This window comes from Trichogramma pretiosum, unplaced genomic scaffold, assembly GCF_000599845.2.
Source record: "Trichogramma pretiosum strain Unisexual culture from Peru unplaced genomic scaffold, Tpre_2.0 scaffold99, whole genome shotgun sequence".
Taxonomy (NCBI): domain Eukaryota; kingdom Metazoa; phylum Arthropoda; class Insecta; order Hymenoptera; family Trichogrammatidae; genus Trichogramma; species Trichogramma pretiosum.
In genome coordinates, this window is record NW_019640836.1 from 391,600 (window position 1) to 417,781 (window position 26,182).

At 38.5% G+C, this 26,182-nt stretch overlaps 2 protein-coding genes across 6 annotated transcripts in view; one reads left to right on the forward strand and one right to left on the reverse strand.

Annotated features, from left to right (window-relative positions):
* Positions 1–503: 503 nt before the first annotated feature.
* On the reverse strand, positions 504–6,662 carry LOC106655194. Of its 3 annotated transcripts, none has more exons than XM_014375443.2 (8): positions 6,379–6,662; positions 4,802–5,129; positions 3,819–4,058; positions 3,437–3,728; positions 2,734–3,014; positions 2,384–2,656; positions 1,897–2,287; positions 504–1,781 (listed from the first exon to the last, which is right to left on the reverse strand). In XM_014375443.2, the coding sequence occupies exons 2-8, from the start codon at positions 4,889–4,891 to the stop codon at positions 1,405–1,407; spliced, it is 1,944 nt and encodes a 647-aa protein (XP_014230929.1). In that variant the 5' UTR covers positions 4,892–5,129; positions 6,379–6,662; the 3' UTR covers positions 504–1,404. The 3 variants fall into 3 exon arrangements, with proteins under 3 accessions (XP_014230929.1, XP_014230931.1, XP_014230930.1); XM_014375445.2 differs by lacking the exon at positions 6,379–6,662 and adding an exon at positions 5,528–5,601; XM_014375444.2 differs by lacking the exon at positions 6,379–6,662 and adding an exon at positions 5,201–5,364.
* LOC106655197 (calsenilin-like) overlaps positions 5,655–26,182 on the forward strand; it is a 32,006-nt gene continuing 11,478 nt past the window's right edge. The window contains exon 1 of one of the 3 annotated variants that reach the window (XM_014375451.2): positions 5,655–5,745. Coding sequence is in view for 2 of the 3 variants with exons in the window: in XM_014375449.2 (XP_014230935.1) it covers positions 9,903–9,954 (52 nt within the window). In the remaining variant the exon portion in view is untranslated. Of the gene's footprint in view, positions 5,746–9,442; positions 9,955–26,182 lie in introns of those variants that run through there. The other 2 variants (XM_014375449.2, XM_014375450.2) reach the window with 2 other exon arrangements.

A 26,182-nucleotide genomic window follows, 5' to 3' on the forward strand; every position in this document is an offset into this window, starting at 1 on the left:
AAATGATTAGTGACAACACTTCCATCATATAAAATGAATAATCATTTTCAACTTTCATTGCGAAATACAGAAAATTGTAAAAAATTAAAACGTCAAGACGGGTAATAAAAAGCAAAGGAAAGGTAGTGGAATGTACTCGGTGCATGTGTCGGCCAGATCTCCACACGATGGTAGAGCTCCAGGTGCACCACCTGACAGTGAGATCGTTTATAAGCAACAGCACCATGAGAGAAGAAGAGAATCCTTGGCATTGCGGATTTTCAACTACATAAGACACCACTTTCAACCAGAGCCACAGCCTGGTAAGAGCAGTATTTCAATTTTTTTTTCTTCGTATTTTCAGTTTTCTAAGAAAATTTCGAAATATTAAAAATTTTCGAATGATCTTTGTAAAGTTAAAAAATGCAATGTTTTTTGAAAAAATTTTATTATCTGTATAAAACATTCGAAATATTTCGAAAAAATAATACAATGGCTAATATAGCTGTTTTATTAAGAAAAAAATGAAAATTATTTTCATTTCATTTGTAATGATTGTTTTTCGATTTATACATAATTTTATATTTCATACACCCTAATCATATTAGGTAATTTACGAAACGAGTTTTTGTGTATGATAAATAATTTTACAATATCTATCCATTTGCATTTACGATAACCTTTAAAAGATTTGCAATTTGTAGATTAAAATTACTTATCTATTTAACAAAGCTCATTATTATATACTAAACGCGCGAAAAATTTACTTAACTATTATGTACAGTTTTGTGCTTATTGATAGCTTTGATCTGGATAACTTGCGGCTCATTTGTATAATATTTTTCATTAGATTTATTCAACCTATGAATTAAAATGACTGTAGCAGGTATATTTAATGTTAAGTGCTTAAACAAAGAATCATATCAACTATAACCTTTGATATAACAACTTACGCCAAAAGACCTTCAATAAAACACTTTGTGACATACATCTTATTTATTTTAGCCAAAAAATAATTTCGATTTTGTTTTCTCGCAACTGAATTGTAGAACTTTATACAACTTTTTCGATGCATTAATCTCGACTCTATAAAATGATTAAACGTAAGCATAATCAACATAATCCAATTTTAATCTTTCAAGTAACATAATTCAGTAAACAGCAGTTAAACTGCTAAATTCTCATAAAAATCACTTAAGTGAAAAAAAAACTATACAAAGAGACGAAAGAAGCATCAGCCAAAGTTATCAACTTAAAAAATGCGATTGAATCATATGCAGAATTCGTATCATTAGCTATACAGGCAGAAAATTATTTTGAAAAGTGAGTTTTTAATGGAAGGAACGCAATACCTTTAAAAGACAATTAATGACACTACAAAACCCGAGCATAATTTTGTTTAAAAGTTGCACTTTATACATTGCATTAAACAATACTAGAAAAATTTGTAAGGCCGTTCATAGTCGTCAGGGGCACAGATCTTGAGAAGCCTTTACCATTAGCATCATTGTCATATAATAGCCAGTTGGAAACAAAATTATGTTGTCTTTGCTCACCCGGACCGGAAATTGGTTCTTGAGTAGCTGGTACCGAGCTTTCACCTCGACGAAATGTCATTACAGGTGCTCGCGTAGTACTGAAGACACTGACACAACTTGTTTCATTTACTTTTGAATAGTCAATGTAATTTGAAGAGCACAAATTCAAAGTATTTTCTAAAGTTTTTCCTCCTGTTCGTGCAGCAGTGATTGTTTGGGAAGCTGCTGACCACTGAGGCCAGTAGGGATCAAGCACTGCTGAACCTAATAAAAAATTGTTTCTATCAAATCAAAGTCAATCTCCTACTAAAAATTTATGTACAACGTGATGTTATCCACAGATACGAAAATTAGTTCAAAAACTTAAGATATTGCTTACTGTAAGGTGGAGGAGGTGGAACTTCATTTTGAATAACCGATGTAGGAGGTGGCATATAAACATCTAATCCTGATGATTCTTGAACTTGATGCAAAGGATCAGTGACATCTAAATTCACGGATGTATTAGGGTCTTGATAATAAGCAGAATCATATGGAGCCGATTCTAAATCTACGCCATAGATTGGAGGCATAAAATTTTCTGTATTGGTAGAACATTGACGTTGCTGATTTTCACCATTGTTTGTTGAAAACGGGCCCAAATCTCTGTAATAGTCTTGGGTTTCTGCAGGTTGGATCGATGATGATGGTGGCGTTTGGTAATAACGTAATGGATCAAAATGGATTTCAGGAACAATACTATTAGTGGGGTCCAGCAAAGTTGCACTACTCTATGGTAAAAAATTAATCATTATTTAAAACAATTTCTTAACATATTTCAAAAATTAAATCATTTAAAATTATTATGAAGTAAACATAACTCTTACCAAATAAGGCTGGTCATTCAAGCAATAAGATCCACCACTTGATTGCATAATATTTACATTTGATGCACCGCTTGTAGGACTGGTGTCTAAGACATCAGCAGTAGTCTCAGGACTTGGATACTGAAACGTTTCAGGTGCAGAAGCCATTAATCGTGATCCATAATCAGGAGGCTCAGGAATTTCAAGGCTATTTGATGCTAACCAATTGCGACAGTGCTCTTGAGAATCAGGTTGGGGTGCAAATTCAAACTGATAAGACTGGCTATTATAACACTGAAAAAAAAAATTTTCTATTGAACAAAGTGTTTGACTTAATGGTTTTATGATTCATTTAGTTGAAAACTACATACTATCGAATTTGATTCAACAATGTTATCTAATGGCGATTTGTAAAATGAAAGGCAGTGTTCACGCTTATATAAAACTCCATTATTGTTGTTGTAGTTATCATTAATGTTGTTATTATTGTAGCTTTGATCTGTAGAAAAAACACAAGGTAAGGCACCTGTAACCGATGTTACATTATCTTGCCAAATTTCGTCATTTTCATTTATGTCGGATTTCGCTGTCATTGTTTCGGAATTATCCGGTGATGGCTGTTCCCTTATTTGATAAGTATCAAGAGGCCAATCTAAATTCAAAATCACAAAAAAATTTTGAGATATTAATTAATATTAAAAGATACAATAATTTTGATGCAATACAAATTTGGCAAGAATCCCAAAGTCAAGGCAAAAAATCTTTAAACCTGCTTCTGAAGATTTGAGTTAATATTTGTATAAAGAGTTCTATGATAGCTTAAAAAAAAAAAGTATTAACAAAAACATTATGTAAAAGTCCTAAAGCATAGGTTTCAAAACTTTGATTTTGCCTCGAGTTTGGCATCTCCTCAATATAAATCATCGAACAATCAATTTAAATTTTTGCTATTTCCATATTAACTAAGGTATAATTTTTTTGTTCATATTATTTTCAAAAGAAAAAGAAGATCATAAAATTAAGTCTCATCTAAGCTTGCTGTACTGGATTAATAAATTAAAAATAAAAACTTACTCGATACAGGGCTGGCAATTTCACCAAGATTTGCTCCAACAGGAGCTTGTAACATTTTCTTTAATAATAAAGACATCCTTGCACTAGAATCTTCTGACTGTGTAACTAGTGTATTGGTATGATTTGTTATAGTAGGTGCTTCAGTTCGTAAATCAATTATTTCATCTAACAATGAACCGTTATTATTTCGGTCTTTTGAGCTTGATAGAATCAATTGTTTTATATCATTATAACTTAAATTACACTTTAATGGGTCATACTTATTAGTATTGACTTCTTCTTCTGCTCCTACCTAGAAAATTGCAAGAATAACCACATTTTTTTAAAAATGTATAGTTGGTATGTTTATATAAATCTTATTAATGAATCTTTTCAATCTTACCCACTGGAATGGGTACTGTTGCTGATGCTGCGGTTGCATAGAAAACAAAAATGGATCTTGCTGAACAATTAGTTCTGGAGAATCTTGGAGAGTAGAATTTGATTGTACTTCTCCTTCTGATTGAAGTTTCAGCTTTTTAATCCTTTTTTTTCTGTTTTTCTTCAAGTCTGAGAGTAATTTCGATACCTCAAGCAAATTTCCTGCCTTTGCTGCATAAAGAACTTGCAACAAAGATTGCTTCTGCAATTAAAACAATTAAAATAGCACATCACTAAAATCAAATAAAAAATAAAAAATAAAAATAATAAACTAAAAAATAAAAAATAAAATCAATACTTTTTTTTCAAAATTAAAGAAATTAATTTAAATCTATAACGCATTGATTCGTACCAAAGATCTAAGTTAAACAGAACAATTAGTAAAATGTATTTTATGAATATTGGATGAATCTTAATACTTTTGGCTTGTAAAACTTTGATGATTACAACAGCTATACAAAGAAAGTGTAGAATAATCATTAAAAATGATAATGCTAGAGTTATGAGTTATTTGAAATAGTAAATATTGTGATAAAAATTATTCCAAATTTTATAACGGAGAATGAAAAAACATTTTGCCCGCATATTACATCAAATCGAATATGAACCGTGAACAATAAATTAAATATGAAGGAAATTCATGAATTTTGCCACAAATCATACAGGTAATCGGATTTAGCGACGTTGCCAATTGTCTGATAAATTTCCCGTCAGAGCGGAGATCATCGACCTCGTGGTTTGCCTAGTACTGCTTTAATTAAGACGAATTTCTAGGCACTATTGAAATTAATATTTAACAAAATAGCGATAAATATAAAAAAAGAAACAGAGAGTCGCTTGAGACCGGAAACAAAGAGAAAAAAATGAAAAAAGGACGAAAAAGAAAAGTAGTGGGCGTTACGCGCGGGGTGTGCAGCCTGTTTCACGTGTGCGGTACACACTTACCTTGATATTGCCAGGCACACGGTACTTGGCGGCTAACGCTTGCAGCTCCTTGTACGACAAAACCGCAAGATCTTCACCGGTGGCGCTCATTATTCATCCGTCATCTCCTCCTTGTAGCCGCATTAAGGAAGAGTGTCACAGATGTACAGGTGAAGATACGAGTGGCGTCGATAACGATAGGGTATTAGGTTGAATGTTTGCTGGGGCCCGACGTGCGTCGTCGTAACTGTTGACCGTCCCGTGAGAAAAGCCGATCGGTGTGTTCTGCAAGGCTACTGCGTTGATGCGACGTGCACAAGACGATGATACCACGACTCACGACGGCTGACTAGAATAAATGAACACATTTATGCCGTATTATAAGCATGATGGGAGCCGATGGGAGTTTCGCGTGCAGACCGATCCAGCAGCAGCGGTTCTAGCCGAAGATGCCGGGAAATTCTATAGTTAGGCCATTGCGAGGATCAACGAGAGGGATAGAGACAGCCGCGCAAAAGTGTCGCACTTTGTGCGGAGATAGGTAAAAGAGGGAGAAAGCGCAAATGCGGTGTTCTCGCGTATTCGTTTGAATCGCCGTTCGTCGGAGCCTTTGGACCCTCCTCCCCGCCCCGTACGTCGCAAAGAGCGGATAATCACGCGCACGTGGTCTTATTATATATGCCGCCGGTTGCCTGCTCTGCGACGACTTTGCGAACTGCGGTTTGCGAGTTAACGCCTATTACTTACTTGTATCGACGCACACTCGATTAATACGTGGTTGAAATTTTCAACAATTCGATATTCAATCCTTAACATTCCGAATCTATTCGAATGATCACGAGGCCCGTGTTCTATTCTACTTTCACATTTTGAAACGTCAGTTACTTCGCTGTTCTCAATAAAATTTTGAACATTTCACGATTTCGTTCGATTTTTGCCATGAATATAAGCAGCTTCGGTACAATGTAAGTACGTTGAACTATAGTTAAACATTCTTGCTGACTTGAAAATGTTCATTTCAGCAAGATTTCCAAAGAGCACTTTAATAATTCATTCTGTACAACAAAAAATAATCGGATTATCTATTTGGCAATGATAAATTTGTCAGATGAGATTCTGAAAATATTAATAACTTGGAACAGTTTGGAACTATTTAACCGAATAAAGGTTATAATAGTCGGTAATTAAATTATTGAAACATTCAGAAAAAAAATTGCCCAATGATAATACTTTAAACAGATAAATAATACGTTTTTATTAGTTTAAAGCTATGATTTATCGATTCGGCTATAAAAAAAATCGAATCGTTCAAATTTGCACTACGATAGGATATTTGAAATAACCTAACTGTAAGTTAACGCGTAAAAAGTAGTGCGTATTGCGTATTTTAGATGATGGAGTAGTCTGCAATCAGCAGTTACCACTTATGACTTACCACGTGCTAAACTTTTATTTGTCGCAACACATGCGCCCTCATATAGTTTCCATGACTTTAACTCATTATTGAAATGCGCAATTATATCTAACCTGCCTATTGTCAAATGACTTAATAATAAATAATAAACAGATGTTTGAATTATAATTGTGCTGAAAATTACCTATGAAAATATCGATCCATCCATCCAACATCGAGATGATTTGAAGATTACCCGTACGACAGTATATGCCGCCTGGGGCAGTGCAAATTGAATTTGTTGTACCGACCACCGATTAGTGCGATCGAACTATCTTGGACATGCGAGCATGGAAATTCGTCGCTCGCTGCCAGGAAAATCAGCTGCGAAGCAATCGAGTTTATCGGCGATCAGACAACTCGGTCAGAATTCGAACAGCCGGATCAGACGCGTTTGGTCAGGTGACGCGCGCACTGCACACCACTGCACGTTTATATATACTATCGCACCGAATATCGGATTTATATTATTATCGGAGGTGCCGCGCGAACTGCGAACAGTACCCAAGCGACGGGAGCAAGTGAGAGCCGTGTGCTGCAGAGCTGAGAGGCGCTGATGTGCGGCGTGTTATTGCACGAGTTAAAAATTTAACTACTGCTGGACCGCTTGAGAGTCACTCTCGGCTTCCGAGTCCCCGACTCCCGAATCAGATGGCGACGACGACGCGAGCCGTACATTGTATGGTAAGCAATTACGTCGATACCTCCAAGCCTTGTACCAATTACTTTTATCATTTTGTCACGATCTCAAAAGTCCATCGAGTGACATACAGAGTGGCACCGAATACAGTTGACAAGAAAAGAGCATGTAGGTACTCGAGCGTGAAGCATGTGCAACAATCCGAGGGACAATCAAAGATTTGGTCACGAGCCAAGCTTAAATCCAATATCGGTAAAAGCAGCTGTCTTATTCCCCGGATGCTAATCCATCGAGTGAACTCTTTATGAAGCACGCAGCCTGTTGGATCCAACGTCGAGAGCGCCAAAATCTAACAGAAAAAGGCAGGCAGTTTTTTTACATTGTATATTTGAATCGTCGACTTGTTGATAACGAATTTTTCACGTTCCAACCCAAGCCCCCGGCGAAACGTGTTTCAAAATCTCCATTAATTTTCCAACATTACAGATAGTGAAGGGTAAATAAATGGAAATGTCCGGTTTGATGGAGCGAAGGGTTTTTCGAAAATAAAAATGTCAGTTATTCAATTGTTTCTGTACTCCTAGAAAACTTGGCCATCAATTTTAGTAAACATTTTTTTATTCTCTACCAATCAAGCTGAACTTTCTAACTCGTATCCTGGTGTTATATTTGCTTTTCGAGTGATTTTATCGATGCTTTTTTTCTAGATTATCCGTGACATTTATTTTTGTATTAGAATGAATATTCACACTTCCGTTAAAGCGTCGAATGCATATAGCAAGTATCTATCGGTACCTACTCGTATCGTGCGCGAAAGGGAGCAAAAGACGCGAGATTGCATTTGGATACGAGTCGCAAACGGATATATACCTTTTTTTCTCTCGCAAGTCGCAAAGCGAATCGAGACGATGAAGACAAATCGATCGAAGCCTCGTGAGCTGCGAGCTGCGCGTCGAATAAAAATGCACATAGGTACGCGATCGGAGCTTGTCGTTTATTTGCATTATCGGGCTGGTGTATGTGCGCAGGTGTACAAGTACACGAGCACCGTCGATATAATACGCAAACATACTGCTGCGAGCATCTCGTCTTATGTATAGGCATCTCTAGCTCTATATAGCACGGCCAAGTGGAAGTGTTTCCCTCGACGCCAATACTCGAAAGCTGCAGTTGTCTTTTTCTATGTACATGGAGGGCCTGGAGTGTCTGGCATGCAGCAGCCTGTGTGTATTCACATGTGCACATTGCACTCTCGACGCTAATCGTTAATCCAGATATACCTCGAGGCTCGAGGAAAATTTTCGGATGCATTATACACACTCTCGCAGCTCTCTGCGTCCCTTGGGCGCGACTGACGGCTTTTTTTGCGCTTCTTGCGCTTTAAACGTGGATAAGGCGCCTCGAGATAGAGCGCCTCGAGTGATCCGATATAAATATACTATTCGCGTGCAGCCTGTACTCTATAAGAGTCTAGAATGAGACAGTTAAGCGAAAAAAAATGGGAACGCGCTTACTTAGCAAAAAAAAAATTTTGATGGACGATTTGGATTCGAAAATGGATTTAAGATCCGCGCGTAAAATACAACGCCCTTCCATAAGCTATCATTTTATCATTAACATTCCACGTGTATAGCGAGAGAAATTTGGCTCTCTTTTTTATTTTTTATTGCAATCGATTACTCACGCGCAAGATGTAGAGTGATACTATGTAGGGTAATCATTTTCTTTCCGGTCCAATTCTTTAAGATGAAACAACGAAAATGTTTGCACGTGATTTTCCCGAGCAGATCGTGAGCCTTCCCGGTTAAAAGAGATCGATAATTTTTGAGAAATTGAAAACCTCACCCAATAAGTGTGTATTATTAGAACTGATCGATCTTTTACAATACGATCCGAGTAAAATACACGCCCGCCCGACTTAAGCGTCCCGAAAAATCCAAACAAATATCAGTTTCACTCTGCTCCGTTTTTGTTACAACTCGACGCGTTACACACGCGAAGTAGTCGATCGTTGCCTTTTCGCAATAATTGATCTCGAGGCAAAGTTAGCGCATCTTGACTCGTACGGTTGACTGTCCTCGTCGATCGATAGATTAATATACCATCTCGATGAAGCTGTCGTTGTTCGCATACAATATAGGCAGACGAAGTGCCTTTGCCGCTACAGCACACATTGGCTCATAATATATACCGAATGCATTAACGCGCGCCGCAGCGAGAAATTATTTCAATCGACGCTTCGAACACTCATCTGCGCTGCAGAAGTGTGCAGCAGGTATGTAAGGGTATTATATACATAAGGTGGGATAGGAGAGCTGCAGAAACGCGTGTCGCGAATCGTAATCGTAACGCGGCTCGTTATACAGCGGCGCATTATCGGCGACGCCAGTCCTCCTCCTCCTCTCGCTCGGCTCTCGAATCCGAAAGTATATAAGATGCCTGTACAGCGTATATAGACGTTGGGTTGTGTCATGCGCGCACCCCCACCCCCCATTTCTCTCGATCATGCTCTCAGAATCCCTCACTGCCCTCTTTAGCTCTCCCCCCAGCTGCATCAACGCTAGCACTAGCTGTAGTAGTAGTAGTAGTAGACCAGTAGGTATAGAGAGCAGTGGAGTGGAGTAGCGACACACAGGCGCAAAGACTGCACACACCCATACGGACTCGCAAGGTGGCTACAGGCAGGCCACGACGCGCGTCATTCTATCTCGGCCGGGGGCTGCTCATGCCTGCCTTTGCGTGTACTCGTGTGCGCGCGCGAAACGCGATATTTTGCTTTCCTCCTCGCCAGTACCGCGTGTGCAACCGTAGCGTGCGGAGGCCCTGAGCAGCAACCGACCTAGCGTCTGTCTACTGGCGTTGAATAAACTCGGCGTAACGCTCGACCTGCTGCTGGAGCAACAGCTACCGACCCAGCTGTACAGGATAGTATCGCATCGACAGTCGATCCCCCGTGATTGACTGGAAACGGCCCGAGGCTGAGTAATAAAAAGAAGGACCGCAAACTGTCGGGCGACGTCGAGAGCGCCATGCCTGGCTCGCCGGCAACGACCGTGAAAAATCGAAAGAAAAATGACAAGAGTGAGTCCAGAACAACGTCCGTCCCTCCAACTCTCCCTCTTTTATCAATTATTATTATCTTTCCTGCTCGTTATACCTTATAATACATACGATATATTGCAGTGATTTTTACTTAGCTCCTTTTTGCTTTCGCTTACTTATTCATTGGTTTGCACTTTTACTTTTTATTATTATCTATTGATACCCCTCTGCGGATATGCTCTTTTCTTTTTTCTATTTTTTTTTCTTTTTGCACGAGGATGAGTTTGATCGTCATTGTTATGGAAAGAAATTGACGCATCCTCGATCTTTGCACAAGAATCGTGAGAGTAGAGTATGCAGGAGGTCAGTACTGTTTATATGCGCAGTTCTAAAGTGCACTTCAATTCGTCATATGATGTAAATTACCAAAAACAAATGACCTTTCAATTCAACAGTACTGATGTTCTTGTGTCAATTATATCTTTGCAAATGGATTTTATTTTCCAAACCTCGTTCAAATGATGGAAGCACAGAGTTGGCGAGAATTTACTAAATACCCCATCTATATGCATGTTTAATATTCATTCAAATGTACGGAATACTCTGAACATGAATGCCATCGCGCAGCTCTCGACGGAAACTCGGCAAAAATCAACGCTATAAATATAAAATCTTTGATAACGTTAATGAAAATTTACATCGCCACGGCTTGTACGTATCCTCTCCTCAATACTCTACTTTCTATTTTCCGCAAAACCCAACATTTTACGTACATTTCTTTTGCTCTTATCCCCTTAAAAACTATTTGCTTTCTATTATTGGCTTCTCTTATTTTTACATTGCAAATAGACAAAAGTCAGGCACACGACGCATCTATGACACCTTGAATGGAAAAAAAGCAAATCTTTGCCCCAAACTCTTTCTAGATGAACATGTTTCGATCTCCCATTGAAAATTGAATGCATAACACGTAATAAATGCTCCTATTCCAGAGGCTTATGAAAAGCTAATGGAGATATTTGCGATGAAATCGAGCGAGAAGCTTAACGTTGCGCATTGCCATTTGAATCTACGACTCGCGAAGAAGACAAGTTTACTTCGCTCCGTCGACAGCGCGTGTTTCTTTTAAAAATAGATGTACCTATGAGCCATAGCCCTGCTCTGACAGCTAAATGCGCATCTTTCCTTCAACTTTAGAAATTGATTGGTAAACTCTCGTTTGCGCTCCCGACTGTCTCTCTTTATTTATAAGACGCGCAAAAAGGCATAAAACTCATCGTTGAACACGAAAAGTCCCGAGAGACAGCAAAAAGCTTACCGTTCGTAACTCAAACGTTATTAAATTTTTTGCGCGTCAATTTTTCCAACATCCACGGTAATTTTTTTCCGACATAATTTCATAAATTTGAATTGATAAAATTTCATTGTAAAAGTTTTCAATTATCTTACCATTAAAGTAATCAAGCTGCACATCAGGTGCTGCTCGTTTTCTGTATTATAGCTGTAAATATATAAGCAGCAATCAGATGAACACGTACATCATGTATATTATTTCAGCAAGTTTTCATTAAATTGAATCCTCTTCCGTTGAAGCCCGCTTGCGTCAAGATTCTGCTCGTTTATAAAGTAAATTTATCTTATCTCGTTGTAGGCATTGTTTTGTTTTATTTTTTTCTCTGTGAAAGACGCAATCTAAAAATGAATAATTCGAGAAATATTGAATTAATATCCTTTTAACAAACTGTACCCTCATAATTACTACCCTAATTTGTAGCTGTGATAATTGGTCTGTATATAATGTGGGCACTAAACGCAACAATAAACTCTATAGGTTGTTTTTATTGGCTCGGTCGAACTCGCCCATTTTTTTCGTTTTTCTCTCCAACGTGACAAAGTGGCTCTCTATAGGTAGGGTAAAACAAACTTCGGACAGTATTAACGGAGCGTGTTTGGTTAATTGATCGGATCTTCTCGTTTCTTTTTTTTCAGATGCACTGAGTACATGTGCAAGTAGCTCGATAAATACAGATGAACCGAATGCGAGAAAATCTATTATTATTTGCGATGCGCTGCTTTTACTTACGGCGAGGACGAGGGTTAAAATCGATGATGCAAATTTTGTTGTTCTTCGACTGATGCCTCTACCATTGCGGTTTACTTTTAGCCGACTGATCGAGTCTCGCTACTTTTCTTACAAAATCGATAAAATGATTCAAACTTTTATTGCGACAGAAATGTCATGTCTTTGAGATACAATAAATAAACGTCGTAAATATTGGATTATGAATGTATGAACGATTTTTTTAGAATAATTTTTCAGCGTCTTGAAATTCGAAGGTTATAATTTCAAAGGTTGACGTTTTATTTCAAATGCATCTTACATTAATGAAAGTACACGCTGTACCGTCATCGCGAAGTTAATCAAAATGTATTCATGTACGAGATAAAAAGCTCGTCAGAACAAAAGTTGTTACGCAATGTTGTGTGTCGAAAAATTTGCATCTATAAACTTGAAAGCTCGAATAATAATATGTGCTCGCTGTGGGAAATTATACAAGTTGCCATATTCGAGAAGGAAAAAGTGTACAACTTTATATGCTCGATTTGCATAGTTGAGATTTTCAAGAGATATATATTGTAAACTTTCCTATATATACACAACGTGTGGCATTCGCAGTCTTTTAGTTGGCGATGATAAATGTATGCTTTGCGGTTTTTGCGCCTCTTTCGCAACTCCCTATGCTGTGCTCCAAAAGTTGTGTAGTGGTTGTGAGCAATTTACACTTTGGCCAGTATCCTGCATCGGTTCGCATCTGTGAGTATTTTGTTTTAGATGGTCCGAATAAATTACTCATTTACAATTATAAAGCCGCTAATTTCTTTCGATTTTCAACACTTTGCAAATATCGATTACATTAATTTATTCAATTGAAACTAATACTGTAATATTTTCAATTTTTGCTTTGGTTCATAAATTAAAATGCTCAAACAGGTTTATTCGAGATATAATTTTTACTTTTACAAATATTAGCAATTCATATATTCAATCCATTCTAAAATAACTGAATTCAATAATAAAATAATCACAAATGCATAATCGTTCAAGCTCAATATTCAATTCGGTAAAGCGTTTGCTCTTTTCATTATTCTTTGCAGTCAAGTATAAAATTGATATTGATATGAAATGAAATTTTTACTTTCTTACATATGAATTTAAGGATTTTTCACTACACTGCACAAAACCATATCGGCGCTTAGAAAACGAATTTTCATTTTTATAGATCAAGCTGTAAATGAGTAGTACGTTGAGATGGAAAACGGTGTAAGAGCGAATCTCGGGTGCACAATTTATCCTCGACTAAACCTTGTTTATGCACAACAAAGCCATTTCACGCAGCACATATATAAATATTCCGTGATAAACTTTATTGCGTTCTGCCTTTTCCCCGAAAAGTCAGGGAAACGTATACGCGGGACTATTGCGGAAAGGGACGCAATAATAGTACCATTATAATGCTGCAGATGTACGATTCTTCGTTTATTGCTTCCTCGGTGGATAAATGCCATGCATTTTTCTCTGCTGCTGCTCCAACCCTAGTTAAACCTCATGTAACACCCGGATAGGAAACGTAATTGTTTTGTATTCTCGACTTTTTTGTTAAATAATACTGCGTATACGAAGTGAGAGGCATTTCAAAAATGCATACCTATGATTCAGAGATGATTGTACCTTTTGATGTAGTACTCGGCTGGAGAATGTTATTGATGATGAAATTTCAAACATTATTATTTTTTCGAGAAAAATTCCATATTAAAAATTAATAACACTCCCAACAGAATTATTGAGTTTTTTTAAATTCTTTTTTGAATTTTCAATTGATATTTCATTACCGAGCTTAAATATATGATTCAAACATATTTGTTGATTATACTTTTTTCAGCTGCACTCAACTCGAATACAGCTTAATTCTTTTCAGAAAATTTGAAATTAAAAACAGGCTACCGCTCACTCATTAAACTTAGAAATTTATTTGCTGCAAATCATGCACTGGAATTAACTTTCGAGTGCCTAATACTTTTGTATGAATTTAATTCAATCAATTATAGTACAAAAATGAAATAATCAACGCAGCCCGCGCTATTATTTCAATTTTTAGTGCGATCGATCAAATGAAAGATTCATTAAAGATGGAACAACAGGCACATAAGTAAAGGATTTAGCTCAGGTCGCGCGCCAGTGCTCCACTCGTGTAATTAATGGCCCTTCATTTACACAATTTTCCGGACGAAGTATAAGCGAGTCATGCGAATGTACATCGTAATAAGAAAATCTTTCCCGTTAATCAAAACGATCGAACCCCGTTGTACAATGTATATAAGTATATAAAAGAGAAGACAATGAGAGGACATTTCCATTAGAATATCGCGTCTAATACGATTCCATTGAAAAAGTAACTTAATCTTGGTCAAATTCACAAATCAGTTAGAACTTGCTCGCCGTCGCACGTTGCCGGCGGTGACCCTAGTAGTACAATGTGGCCGCAAAGCAACCGCGCGAAAAAGGGTGAACCGAGCGAGGATTTCATGCTAGAGTGGACGCGCGCGAGCACAGCGTGAAATCGCCTACTCGCATACTCGTCGCTGACTATATGCACCTATACTTATATACTTGCCTATATTTAAATAGGTCTATACTTGGCTTTGCCCCGCCACGCAGAAAAATCAAAACCAGACTTGCAGCTTTTCCAGCCTTTTCAAAAGATTGTACTCCTGCCGACAGGCTGCAGTATTTTTGAGAAAGTGCATAAAAACCAATTTTTGAGTCTGTGGATCAAAAGAGATTTTAAAAATGAAGATCTGCCGCAAGCATGAAGCTTCTTTGAAATGAAGAATGTTTATTCTAACATTTTGTTGCATTTCAGAGGGTAAAGTGTACTTGAAGGTTTAGACGAAACCCCGAGCCAATCTGAAGATTGCTCGATGAAAAAAAAAGAATGAATGTTAATACTGATCAAAAATGACCTATTGCAGATTAACAACGATTCGATGGAAATCAATTGGCAAAGTGTCATAACATATTTTTCCCCAAAATTGTTTGTCCTTATTCATAAAATGAAAGTTTTTGATTGACATAAATACGGAATTGCAAACGACGCCGTTGGTGGAATATTTAGCAATACTTGTACCAACTTCTAGTAATTGCTTGCATACACAAACTCGACAAATTGTTCTGAATTATCGGTATACTCTTCCTGGGTCCTACAGAAATTAGGTCGACCATAAAACAAAAGATCAAAGGCCTTTGAACCTTTTGAGCTTCAATCATACTAAAAGTACGTGTCTGACGTGTTACACGTGAGAGGGCATTTTTCAAGTTAAAACTAATATTATCAATTTGTTGAATTGGGATTACGAATGTGTATTATAATAATGATGCATAAATTTTTGAAAAATTTAACAAAAATTTTAACTTGAAATATCTTAAATAATGTCATTGATAAATGATTCTTTTTACTAGCATTTAGATATGGATTAAAAGTTGCTTGTCATTGATTATTACCATCTCCATTTAATCGATCAAGTTTTAGAAACTAATCTAAAATACAAAGTTTTCATGACACTTTAGAGTTGAAAATTAGATGTAATATTATATTGTAAAATCAAACTTATGTGACCTTCTTAATAAAATATATATTAAGTTATAACATTTAAAATTTACAAAATTATAAAACTCATAAAGCTATTTCTTAATCGTTTAATTTTTAAAGATTTACCGTTTTTTAGTACGCCTTATTTTTAAAACATGCCTTATACTCTCTTGAAGCTCTAAACAAGGTCCATGTCTCATTTTGGGGGACGGTATAATTTCGGTACTCGTGAATATAACAATTTCCACTAATTCAACACAAAATTTTAGACTTTTATAATGTTTGCAAAATACGAGAAAATGAAGCTTTGTATGCTGGTTTGTAATTTATAACAACTCGTGGTGGTGACGATAACTTTAAATAATTATATTACAGCGGTATAATTAAATCAAAACGACAATGTACGCTTAATCAGAAAACCTTGGAATAAATGTCGGCAACATATAATGACAACGAATAATGAGGCCAGAAATTTTCGACATTTCGATAATAAATAACCGGTGGCTAACGTGATATTTTAACAAGTGCGCTTGTAACGGTGCATCCGTGAATTCCGTACGACCGCCAGCATTGTTTTACACGATTTTCGGCGCAAGCCACCACGACAATAAAAACTTCATAAAACGCGTAATAATATACGTGTCCCAGGAGACATTCGGCGTACGAGAAATCATAAAATAGATGTGTATTCAATTGACTCATTGAGTGACCAAAATATGAAGCTCGGAAAATTCAATTTCCGTCTTCTCGTTTGCAAACTGGAATCATTTTCTAAAGTTTTGTTCTGTTTGGTTTTTTTGTGGCTGCTGTAAAGACTCGACATTGCGAAAGTTCAACTGCAGATGCGCAAAGACAGATGAATTTTACTTTACGCTTGTTAACTAACCGGAAAAGAGGTACTAGAGGTCGCAGGTAGTAGCTATTATGTCTTATAATTCTATTTGTCGTAATTGTGTAATTCAGTGAATTTGGGTAAAAGTCGACTTGAATCCTTCGCATGACTCGATTATTATACTATTATGGCCTTACATAACAAGTAGTGATGTGCCACAAAAAACTACACACATCTCGCTTTTTTACTCTCCAATTTTTTTTAATGAGAACTCGAATGATCTATCCAACTGGTAAAATCAAAAATGGCCCGCGTACAGATAGGAGCCTTTTTGCGGCTGACGCAATAACTTTTTTTATTTCTTTTCAATATTCCAGCGCGCGACAGCAGCAGTAGCAGCAGCCTGGCCTTCTATAGATATTTCAAAGCGCAGCAATCTGTAAATTACCCAAGCATAAAAGCTTCCGAAATCCTTTTTATGAGCGTCGATACGGAGCGCGCGTGGCCTACGAGTGGCGTGCGGAGCTTTGCTCGCCAGAGATCCTGTCTATAAACTCGCTTAGTCGAGCTTACGCGGAACGCGTGTATCATCGACATTAATAAATTACGATGATTAACAATCTACAAAAACAATTCCTTACAGACGAAAAAAAGATGTTTATGCTCTCAAGAGATAAGCTTGAGACGTAAATTTCTCTCGCGCGAGTGAGATAGAGCTTCGTAACTTTCTCTCTCTTTCTCTAAGTTGCCATGACAACCACCCGGGCTCTCTCTTTCTCTCTCGCTCTATCGCTATACGTGTATATTCTAGCGAGTGTAGATGCGTGTGCGTGAACTTTTCACACCGTACGCGAGTCTACTGCTTATTCGCACGTGCTTTTCTCGATACGCTTCGAACGAGTAGATGCATTACGCAAGTTGGCTGCACCAGAGCGACGATACGCGTCATTTCTGTCGGGCTTGCTTCAATCAAGTGTGTAGAAGATGTCCATAGAGGCAACGAGAATAAGCCCTTCAAATGGGATTCGCGAAACCAGCCGAAGAATAATGTAAGAAACGACAGTTGCCACAGTAGCTCCGTAATTTGGCAAAAAAGATTCACGAGACGCGAACAAGACGCGATTGTTTGTCTCGCTTTTATTAAGGCTCATTAGGCAAACTCGTTTGTGTACCAATAGCACAGTCCTAAGAGTAATGCGAAAAATAACTAATTTCATTAAACCTTTTCGAGAATTAATTCCGTTTTCTCCAGGCCACAAATAAATTTTCACGAGCGAAAGTCGAGCGACTCATTAGCCCCCGGCTTGGTGAAAAATTTCGTGCGCGCGACGAGCAATTATCGTAAAACATATTTTTCCCTCAAAAATATCCGTGCAACACATCGCTGTGGAAAACGTCATTAGCGCCTCTCCAGGGTTTTCAGTGTTATAATAAGAGTGCAACGTATTTTCTTCCCGAGCCAAGAGAGAAATCGGAAAGCATAAAGACATTTTTTACGATCTTCAGCGGCGCGAAGAATAATCCGACGTTTGGTGAGAAACTTCGCAAAAAGAGTCCTGCATCTGGCTAAAACGGCCAAACTTTGGTCCAAGTTATTCCTCGGGAAAAATTTCTCAACTCCGCGTGTCGTAAGTTCCTCGAAATAGTTTTCTCGATAGTACTTGCGAAATTCCTGAAACTTTTTAAAAATCGATTTTGCCTCTTTTGGCGCACGCCTGCAAAATGTACAAGATCGCCAGCACACGATGCAGTATCCTCGTACTTGAACCCTCCCTATGCGATGCTTCAAAAGAATAGCTGTTCAATTAAAATGTTTCTCCCTGCATTAATACCAATGTCCAGCCAGAGTCGCTTTACAAGCTCGGAATTGTTTCCAGTATACATGTCGCACACCGGTACTTACGCATGCCGTTTATTTTGCCTCTCTGCGAATTGCAGTAACCGTGGGTCGGACTGCACTCGCAGCTACGCCCAATGGTTTATGATGGCCATATACCAACGCGCCCGGAGCAGGGCTAACTCGCGCGTAATTGATGCTCCACACACTGCGTGAGCTTCATATGCGGACTTTCGCTCGAATGTTGCGATTTCACTGCTCGACACCACTTCAATGCTTTTTTATTTCATGTTGCGTTCGGACGAGTTCTTCATTTTCCACTGCTCTATGACCTGATACATTATTGTTTCATACTTACTGTTCTCCATTTTCCCGTGGGTCTAGTATTCCTCCAAATTTTCTATTTTAATTAATTTTTAATTTAAGAGCTCGTATCATTTTCCGTAGTGCATTAAATTTTTGTAAATGTTCTTCTTTATTCGTCCGAATAACGAAAATACTTTTTAAATTAACTTTGTGCGGGATATTCATGGTGTATTTCACTTTATTTACAAATTTTAAACTCAATATTACGTAAATATTAAATTTTAATTGAACATCGTGAAATTCAAAACTTTTGATAGAATCGCATCCTTTGATTCGTTTGAGATACAAAAATAATATCGCTTTTGAAATTCTTTCATTGATTTTATTGATTACGCGCAAAATAAAATGCGCGATTACTATGATTGGGCACACTTTTTTTCATTACATTACAAAATTCAATGAAGTTCTACATTTCTATGTCATTGCATTATGTTTTTCTCCGCAGTAACAATTTTAAAATTTATATGATTCTCGAAACGTTGATTTTGTCAATTTGTACATATATTTTTATACTCTGCGACGACATGTATGTGGTTGATTGTTTACCCGCTCCCAGCCACAATTGTGGGCATGATGTAAACAGTTGTTATTTTACCATATCATATGTACAGTTCTCAAGTACAATTACAATTTCTTAAATTTACTGAAATGAATAAAATTACAGATGATAAATTCTAAAAAAAATTTTCACAATTGATAATTTGATAATTCACAATTTTATCAAAGATATAAACACTGAAACTTTAAATTTCTATTAAGCATGTTTATTTTTAAAGCTTATTTCGATCATGTAACAAAGTGTAGTGCCAGAGTTTATGACTCGGAAGGATTCCATTGTTTTTCTTTTAAAAAAGATATTTTTCCCTTTGAAATGGAAAGATGAAAAAAGGCAAACAGTTTTGTTTTTTGTTTCGGTGTTTCTTTGCTTCGAAGTTACTCGAATGGAAACTCTTAAGTACAAAGCAATACATTTCCTTTTGTTATATTCACAATGGTTGATCGATATGATTGGGAAAGGGGTTTTCATCCCAATTCAATCGATACTTTACTTCCGATTAATTTACATCAATTCTTTTCAAGTAGTTAGTGAGAATCTAAACTACCTACTTCTGATATCTTCAATACCCATTCGACCAATAATTAAGAGTGCCAAGCTTTTCTTAAATTAAAGTTTCTTCGAGTAAAAGTTTTTAAAGAAGTTTAGCTTATTAATGTAGACTCCGTTAGTATATCTAGGACTATTAAGCTACGAAATGTGTAACAGATGATTTTGTGAGTGTACGCGAGTCATTGTGAGGAATGCAAAAACCGCATTTCGTTGCTATTTAAATTTCGTGGAAAAAAAAACCCGAGTTTAAAATGAATTACGTGCATAAAGTTTCGATTTTCAGGAAATGCATTTGCTGCAAAAGAAAATGTAGGTCTCTCTCCCTCTTTCTTTATGAATAAAACACAGGAGCACTTCTTTTTATCCGCCCGAGTGTCTGACCGTAGCATGACTATGACTACTGCGCGGGTATATTTTCTATATACGTTATTTGAACTGCCACGTAGTTTATGCATTCGGGATGTGGCCTGAATTTTTGATGCTGGAAATAATGACAGGGGATGAGTTTTTGTATATTGTGTGGCCGTGGAATTAAGTACATACAACCCAAGCAGAGAAAAATAAAGTTCTAAGTACAACTGAATGCGCACTAGTGGTTTTTTTCCAAGTGCTTTGCCGCAGATTTTTCATACGCTCACTCGTTAAAGAAATAACTAGTCTTGTAAGAGAATTTTAGCACACAGCGAAAGTGTCTATTAAAGATTTAATTCGTTGCCTGCGCTTCAAAATTACCGTCTCATTTTTTATTAAAATGTGTGTCGAAAGTTGAACTCGTTATGTAATGAGAATCTTGTATGATTTTTTTGGGGCACACTTTATAGTTGCTATAATTTCCAAGTAGATACTTTGATGTTTACTTAGAATATTAACGAGACGCAAGACAGGCTGATTTGATCCAAGCTTAATGTCAATATTTTGTCACGTTATACACACAAGTCTCTGTTTAAACAAACAGATACGCGATGGCAACGAAGGGTACAGATAAGCTCGTGACATAATCGAAGATCACTGGTGGAGGGGCTTCATCAAATAATATTGATGAATTCCCTCAGAGGAGGAGACTATTCATAGAAAATTGTATATATTCGTATATTATTCAGTCATACTTGCAATGCCAGTCTGCATTGCTAGTGCAAGAGTCGCGCGTACAATATGCATTGTCAATGATAAGTAGGTGGTTCGATCGTTTATTTTGCCATCAAGGTGAACGCAAAACTTACTGTTTTTCGAAGCTAAATACTATCATCGAAATTTGCCGAATCCGTTAAAAATGTAATCCGTGCTCTCAATTTAAACGAAAGTATAAAATATCCGTTTGTCGTTGGGCAAAGTCGAGTTATTTGAGGGCGGGAACGAGGGCGTTTTTCTGAATCTTGTTGAATTTTCAGATAAAAACTTTTCGATTGATTACGTGACTGTATAGGTAAAGCTCCTTGGCGACCCAATCGATCGAGCGTAATACGCTCCATTGGCACATCTATATGGACACAGCTAGGGATATATAGTGAAACTGCTGCGACGCGACGCTATCTTGAGAAATTCCTTTCGAGCCCTATACTGCGACGTAGCTATATACATACGCTCTACATTCGAGAGGACGAAATACCAGCTGCAGCTGTGAGCAAAGAAAGGATAGAACATATAGGGAGAGTGAGAAGAGAGAGAGACTAGTTAGAAGTTTATCTTGCTTTCACTGTTTAGCCGCACGATAGCGTCGGCTTCACGTTCGAGTGGAAAGATGCTGAAGCGAGCGAGGTAGGGGAGAGAGTCCCGCAAAAAAGAAAAGATGATTCATTGTAGCAAAAGCTGGCGAGCCACGACACTCGCTACATATACGTATGTGTGCGTCCTTATATATATATATATCGGCAAAAAGAAAAGTGCCTTTTGATGTATGTCGTCGAGGTGAGCCAGTAGAGTATATAGTAATTGGCTCTCGTTGAAAGCTCGGCTTGTCGGAGCTGTTACGCTCCTTACGTACTCGCTAAAAGAACTTTGTACGCCATATCTCGCTCAATCCCAGAGCAATGGAAAACATATTTCACTTTGCAACTGGCGCTGCCAATGCGGATCGTATGCTATCGAGAAATTTCGAGCTCACGATCGCGCAAATCAAAGTTGAAACGATCATATTCGAGAGTCGGCGGGCAGAAGTGGGTATTTCTGGCTCAAAGCAGCAGCAGCAGCAGCGGGCGCCTCTCGGGCATTCATCCGCGCGCGGGCAAGTGTATGTTAAATGCTCGGGGGAGATGTCTCTAACTCAATAGCCAAACATTGTCCAAGTTGTAGCGTGCGACTCCAGATCCTTACAGGATTACACGTTCGAGCGAAAAGCTCTTAAGCGAATGGAGCACGAGTAGACTAATGATTTTACACGAAACGTCATTTACGAATAAAATTCAGCTTTTTCTCATTAAATAACTCGCGTACATATAGCACTTGATTCAGTTTGAACGTTAAATATATTATCATGTGTATTGAATATAGTCAAAGCTTCTACTCGCAGCTATATAAACGTAAGTTTGAAACTTGGGCTACGTCTCCAGGATTGGCTATATTATGCGGTTCTCTCTATTCATCTCCTGATTCGGGAAAACTTGGCGGGCTGCTTATATATATTCGAGTGTGTGCAGAAGCCCGGGTTCCGCTGGCAGCCGAGTCGCACACATCTATACGCGCGCCTTGCTTATGCATGATGGTATTATATAGCTGTATGTAATCGCGGAATATAGTATACGTGCTCGCAAGAGCTAATAAATCGTCTGGATAGCATTAAACGTAGTGCATCATGCACTCGGACTAATTTGACGATATAACTCTTGAATTCCATTAATACATATGGGCTATTCCACAACAGGTGTTGCAAGCCCAAAAAATGAAGTTGAAACTAACCATTTACTCTTCAAGAACACAATGAAAAATGAAAATCCTGAAGGGCACAGCCCCCTAGATCCAACCCTTATGGATCTACAGGGGTTCAAAGTTGGATTTTCATGGTATGAGGATATTCTGCTTGTTACTCTGCTTTTCTGGGGGGACATAAGAAAAAATTTTTAAACCATGTTTTTTCATGTAAAATTTGATGTAGAATTCAAATCTGTACTCAGATGAGACATTAATAACCTCAAAACCCCTTGAAATAGAAAGTATGGTGTAATAGGACATAAATGTCAAAAAAAAAATATGTTCGTATACCTCAAATCAGCCCATATTGTAATATGTTCATCGATACACCAAAATACAACTTCTGATAAAGTTTGGTAACTGAGTCTCCATTACAGACAATTTGGTAGCTAGCGAAGAGGCAAAAAACATGGAAAATGAGGAAAAAACCATGTTTTTTGGGCTTTCAAAAGCTACATAATGATCTGTAATGGAGACTCAGTTACCAAACTTTATCAGAAGTTGTATTTTGGTGTATCGATGAACATATTACAATATGGGCTGATTTGAGGTATACGAACATATTTTTTTTTTGACATTTATGTCCTATTACACCATACTTTCTATTTCAAGGGGTTTTGAGGTTATTAATGTCTCATCTGAGTACAGATTTGAATTCTACATCAAATTTTACATGAAAAAACATGGTTTAAAAATTTTTTCTTATGTCCACCCAGAAAAGCAGAGTAAGAAGCAGAATATCCTCATACCATGAAACTCCAACTTTGAGCCCCTGTAGATCCATAAGGGTTGGACCTAGGGGGCTGTGCTCTTCAGGATTTTCATTTTTCATTGTGTTCTTGAAGAGTAAATGGTTAGTTTCAATTTCATTTTTTGGGCCTGCAACACCTGTTGTGGAATAGCCCATATATACGCGTGGGAGAGCAGCAGAGCTCTGTTACCGATGCTGCCGTTGCTGCTACTGCTTCTGTTTCCTCGAGAATAGGTCAAGCTGCTGCTGCTGCGTATTACGCTGCTTCGCGTATATCGCGCACACATGCGCTCGCACACGACTCGTCGTGCGTTGCCGAGCTATATGTATTATTATTCGACGCATGTGAAACCGTACGGGCAAATCGTTTAGCCATGGAAAAGCCCTGGGCGCGCCGCGCGATAATTGATCTCGATTCTCATACGTATCCGAGCCACTCGAGCCATCTGCATGTGACATTGAGCGATCGCAATATAGGCACTCGTATTTTTCTTTTTCTCCTCTTCTTACTTGACCCGTAAGAGCTCCTCTCATCGACGCGCTCTAGCTTTCGAGATTTGCGAGCTTTTCGAGTGCACCTGTTATTTTCATATACATGTATAGCCCCAACAGCTCCGATATACATAAATTCAATTGTCGAGTGCTCGGAATTATGTCATATATGCAGAGTTGTCCGATTTGGTAATATATATACTGGCGCGTACACGAATGTGAGCCAAATGATATGGCCTATTATTGATTGCGTGTTTCGTATGCGGCTGTTGCTGCATTATTGCTGTGGCTTTCATCATTAATTAACGCAGTGCTTCGATGCAGCGCTTCGCGTTTTAGATTCGATACGTACTATGGACGAGGGAGACGTTGCTGTTTATTAATCAAACATTCGATGATGCTTATTATCGTCGCTGTTTTTATTCCATTTACCGCAACGATTGTTCAAATTGATTATGAAATTAAACGAATCACGTACTCATCGAATTATTGAAAATGTAAACGAGGCAATCGAGGATGGATTCGACTTTTTTCGAACGTATACATACATGTTTACTGTTCATTTAAACTTTTGCACGAGCGATGACAATGCGTGATACGCGGGGGCTGAAGATCTCGAGGCCCGATGCGTTCAACACGCACGAGGTCGCGTACGTGCGCAACGTTTCAAAGTAGCTGCGTGAATTTCAATGAAACCGGGGATATTCGTAATCAACGATCGAGCTTGAAAAAATCTTCACGTTTATCGAATGCCAAAGATCAGGAAAAAAAGTACAGTTGCGTCGGTGTCGCAGTTCGTCGAGTTCATTGCGATCCTCGCAATCATCGGGATATACATTCGAGAGAGTCCAGTCATTCGCGAGAAGGACGCGATGCGTGCGGAAAGCTCAAAATTGGTCGCTCGCCTACATTTTTGCTCTCCGCTTTGGAACAATCGCGTCGCTATTTCATCGATGAGTCGAAAATATTTCATGGTCGTTACTTGTCGCCCAATCGCAAGAAAAATGTTGGCAGAATGATGTAGGTTGAAGGCGTACGCTCGTAAATACGCTCGAGAGAGAGATAATGCAAGCTCGGCTTTGTGCGCGCGTACGCGTGTCATTCGCCGTGGAATATAGATGTATATTTACGGGCTCGACGTGCTAGATGAACGTCGCGCGTATCATATAGGTATATATAATAGAGGCGCGTATAGCGATCGATTGACGGATGCGCGCAGGCAGCCAGGCAGCAGCAGCAGCAGCATCGTCGCTGCGGAGGGGAGCCGCCGTTCCTGCTGCCGGGTTTATTTTTGCACACACAGCCCCGCAGAGAGCAAGGTCAGCCTCTCTCTCGCTCGTTCTCGCTGTCTCTTTCGTTCTACAGCAGCAGCTAGCACGCGAGATTTGTGTGCGCACACACACACACATATTATACGGGTGTGCAGCTACGCACCGTCGAGGGCATTGCGCGAGTAAAGTTGCGCCTCGAGCAGCTCTCCGTCCGCCCGCATTACGCGCGAGAGACGCGTTATTGCTAGGCATTTTTAATACCGACCCCCCGTATACGTGTGCGCGCAGGCAAATTAACGCGCGCAGAGATGCGTGGCCTTACCTTGTCCGTGTCATTTTTTATGTATGCTCTGCATTCCCCACGCAAGGGCGAGGGCTGACGTCCTGCAGCCTGGACCTTGTTATTGTGCCGTTGTTGCGACTCTCTGCGTGTGCACAAGTGCGCATTACGAGCGTCAACAAAGCTCGACGCGAAAGCTCTCTGGAGAACGATTAGTTCGCTATCTCTCGCGGCACATATATAACCGTGAGGAAGAAAAAATGCGAGTCTCGACTCTTGACTCATATACGTATGTACTTCGTGCAAATAGTTTTCGAGTCTTGCCAGCAATCCCCTCGTATTTCCAACAATCTCGCTGAGCTTTATACTTTTTTTCGCCCCTCGAGATTCTCGGCTTATAAATAATTCATAAATTATTCAATTGACTAGACCGACGAAAAAGGTTCAAGGTAGCCGAGCTCAATAGTGCTTATTCTTAGCAGCTCGTTTTACTCCGGCGCCCATTAAAATATTACACTTTTTCTGACATCGACCTGTCGTATGCGTAGCTTTTACTCGCAGTCGGAATGGCATGTAATCGCAGCCACGAAAATAATCGCCTGAGAAGAACTCCGCGAGTGCACACTTGCTTACGTAGCCTCGAATTAGAACACTCACGTAGACGCTCGAGGTAAAAATTTATCTACAATTAGCCACGCGTGTGCGAAGAAAAAAAGAGTATGAAAAAAGAGGGAGGGGAGGATGAAGAAGCTGCAAAGGGCAATTACTAATTATCCAC

Excerpts from the sequence above, each read along its gene's own strand:
- LOC106655194 (XM_014375443.2), bottom strand. The coding sequence starts at position 4,891 with ATGAGCGCCACCGGTGAAGATCTTGCGGTTTTGTCGTACAAGGAGCTG. Across the intron at positions 4,059-4,801 it reads GTGTGCCTGGCAATATCAAG|AAGCAATCTTTGTTGCAAGT; the intron begins GTAAGTGTGTAC and ends TTTTAATTGCAG. Across the intron at positions 3,015-3,436 it reads AATTGCCAGCCCTGTATCGA|ATTGGCCTCTTGATACTTAT; the intron begins GTAAGTTTTTAT and ends TTTTGAATTTAG.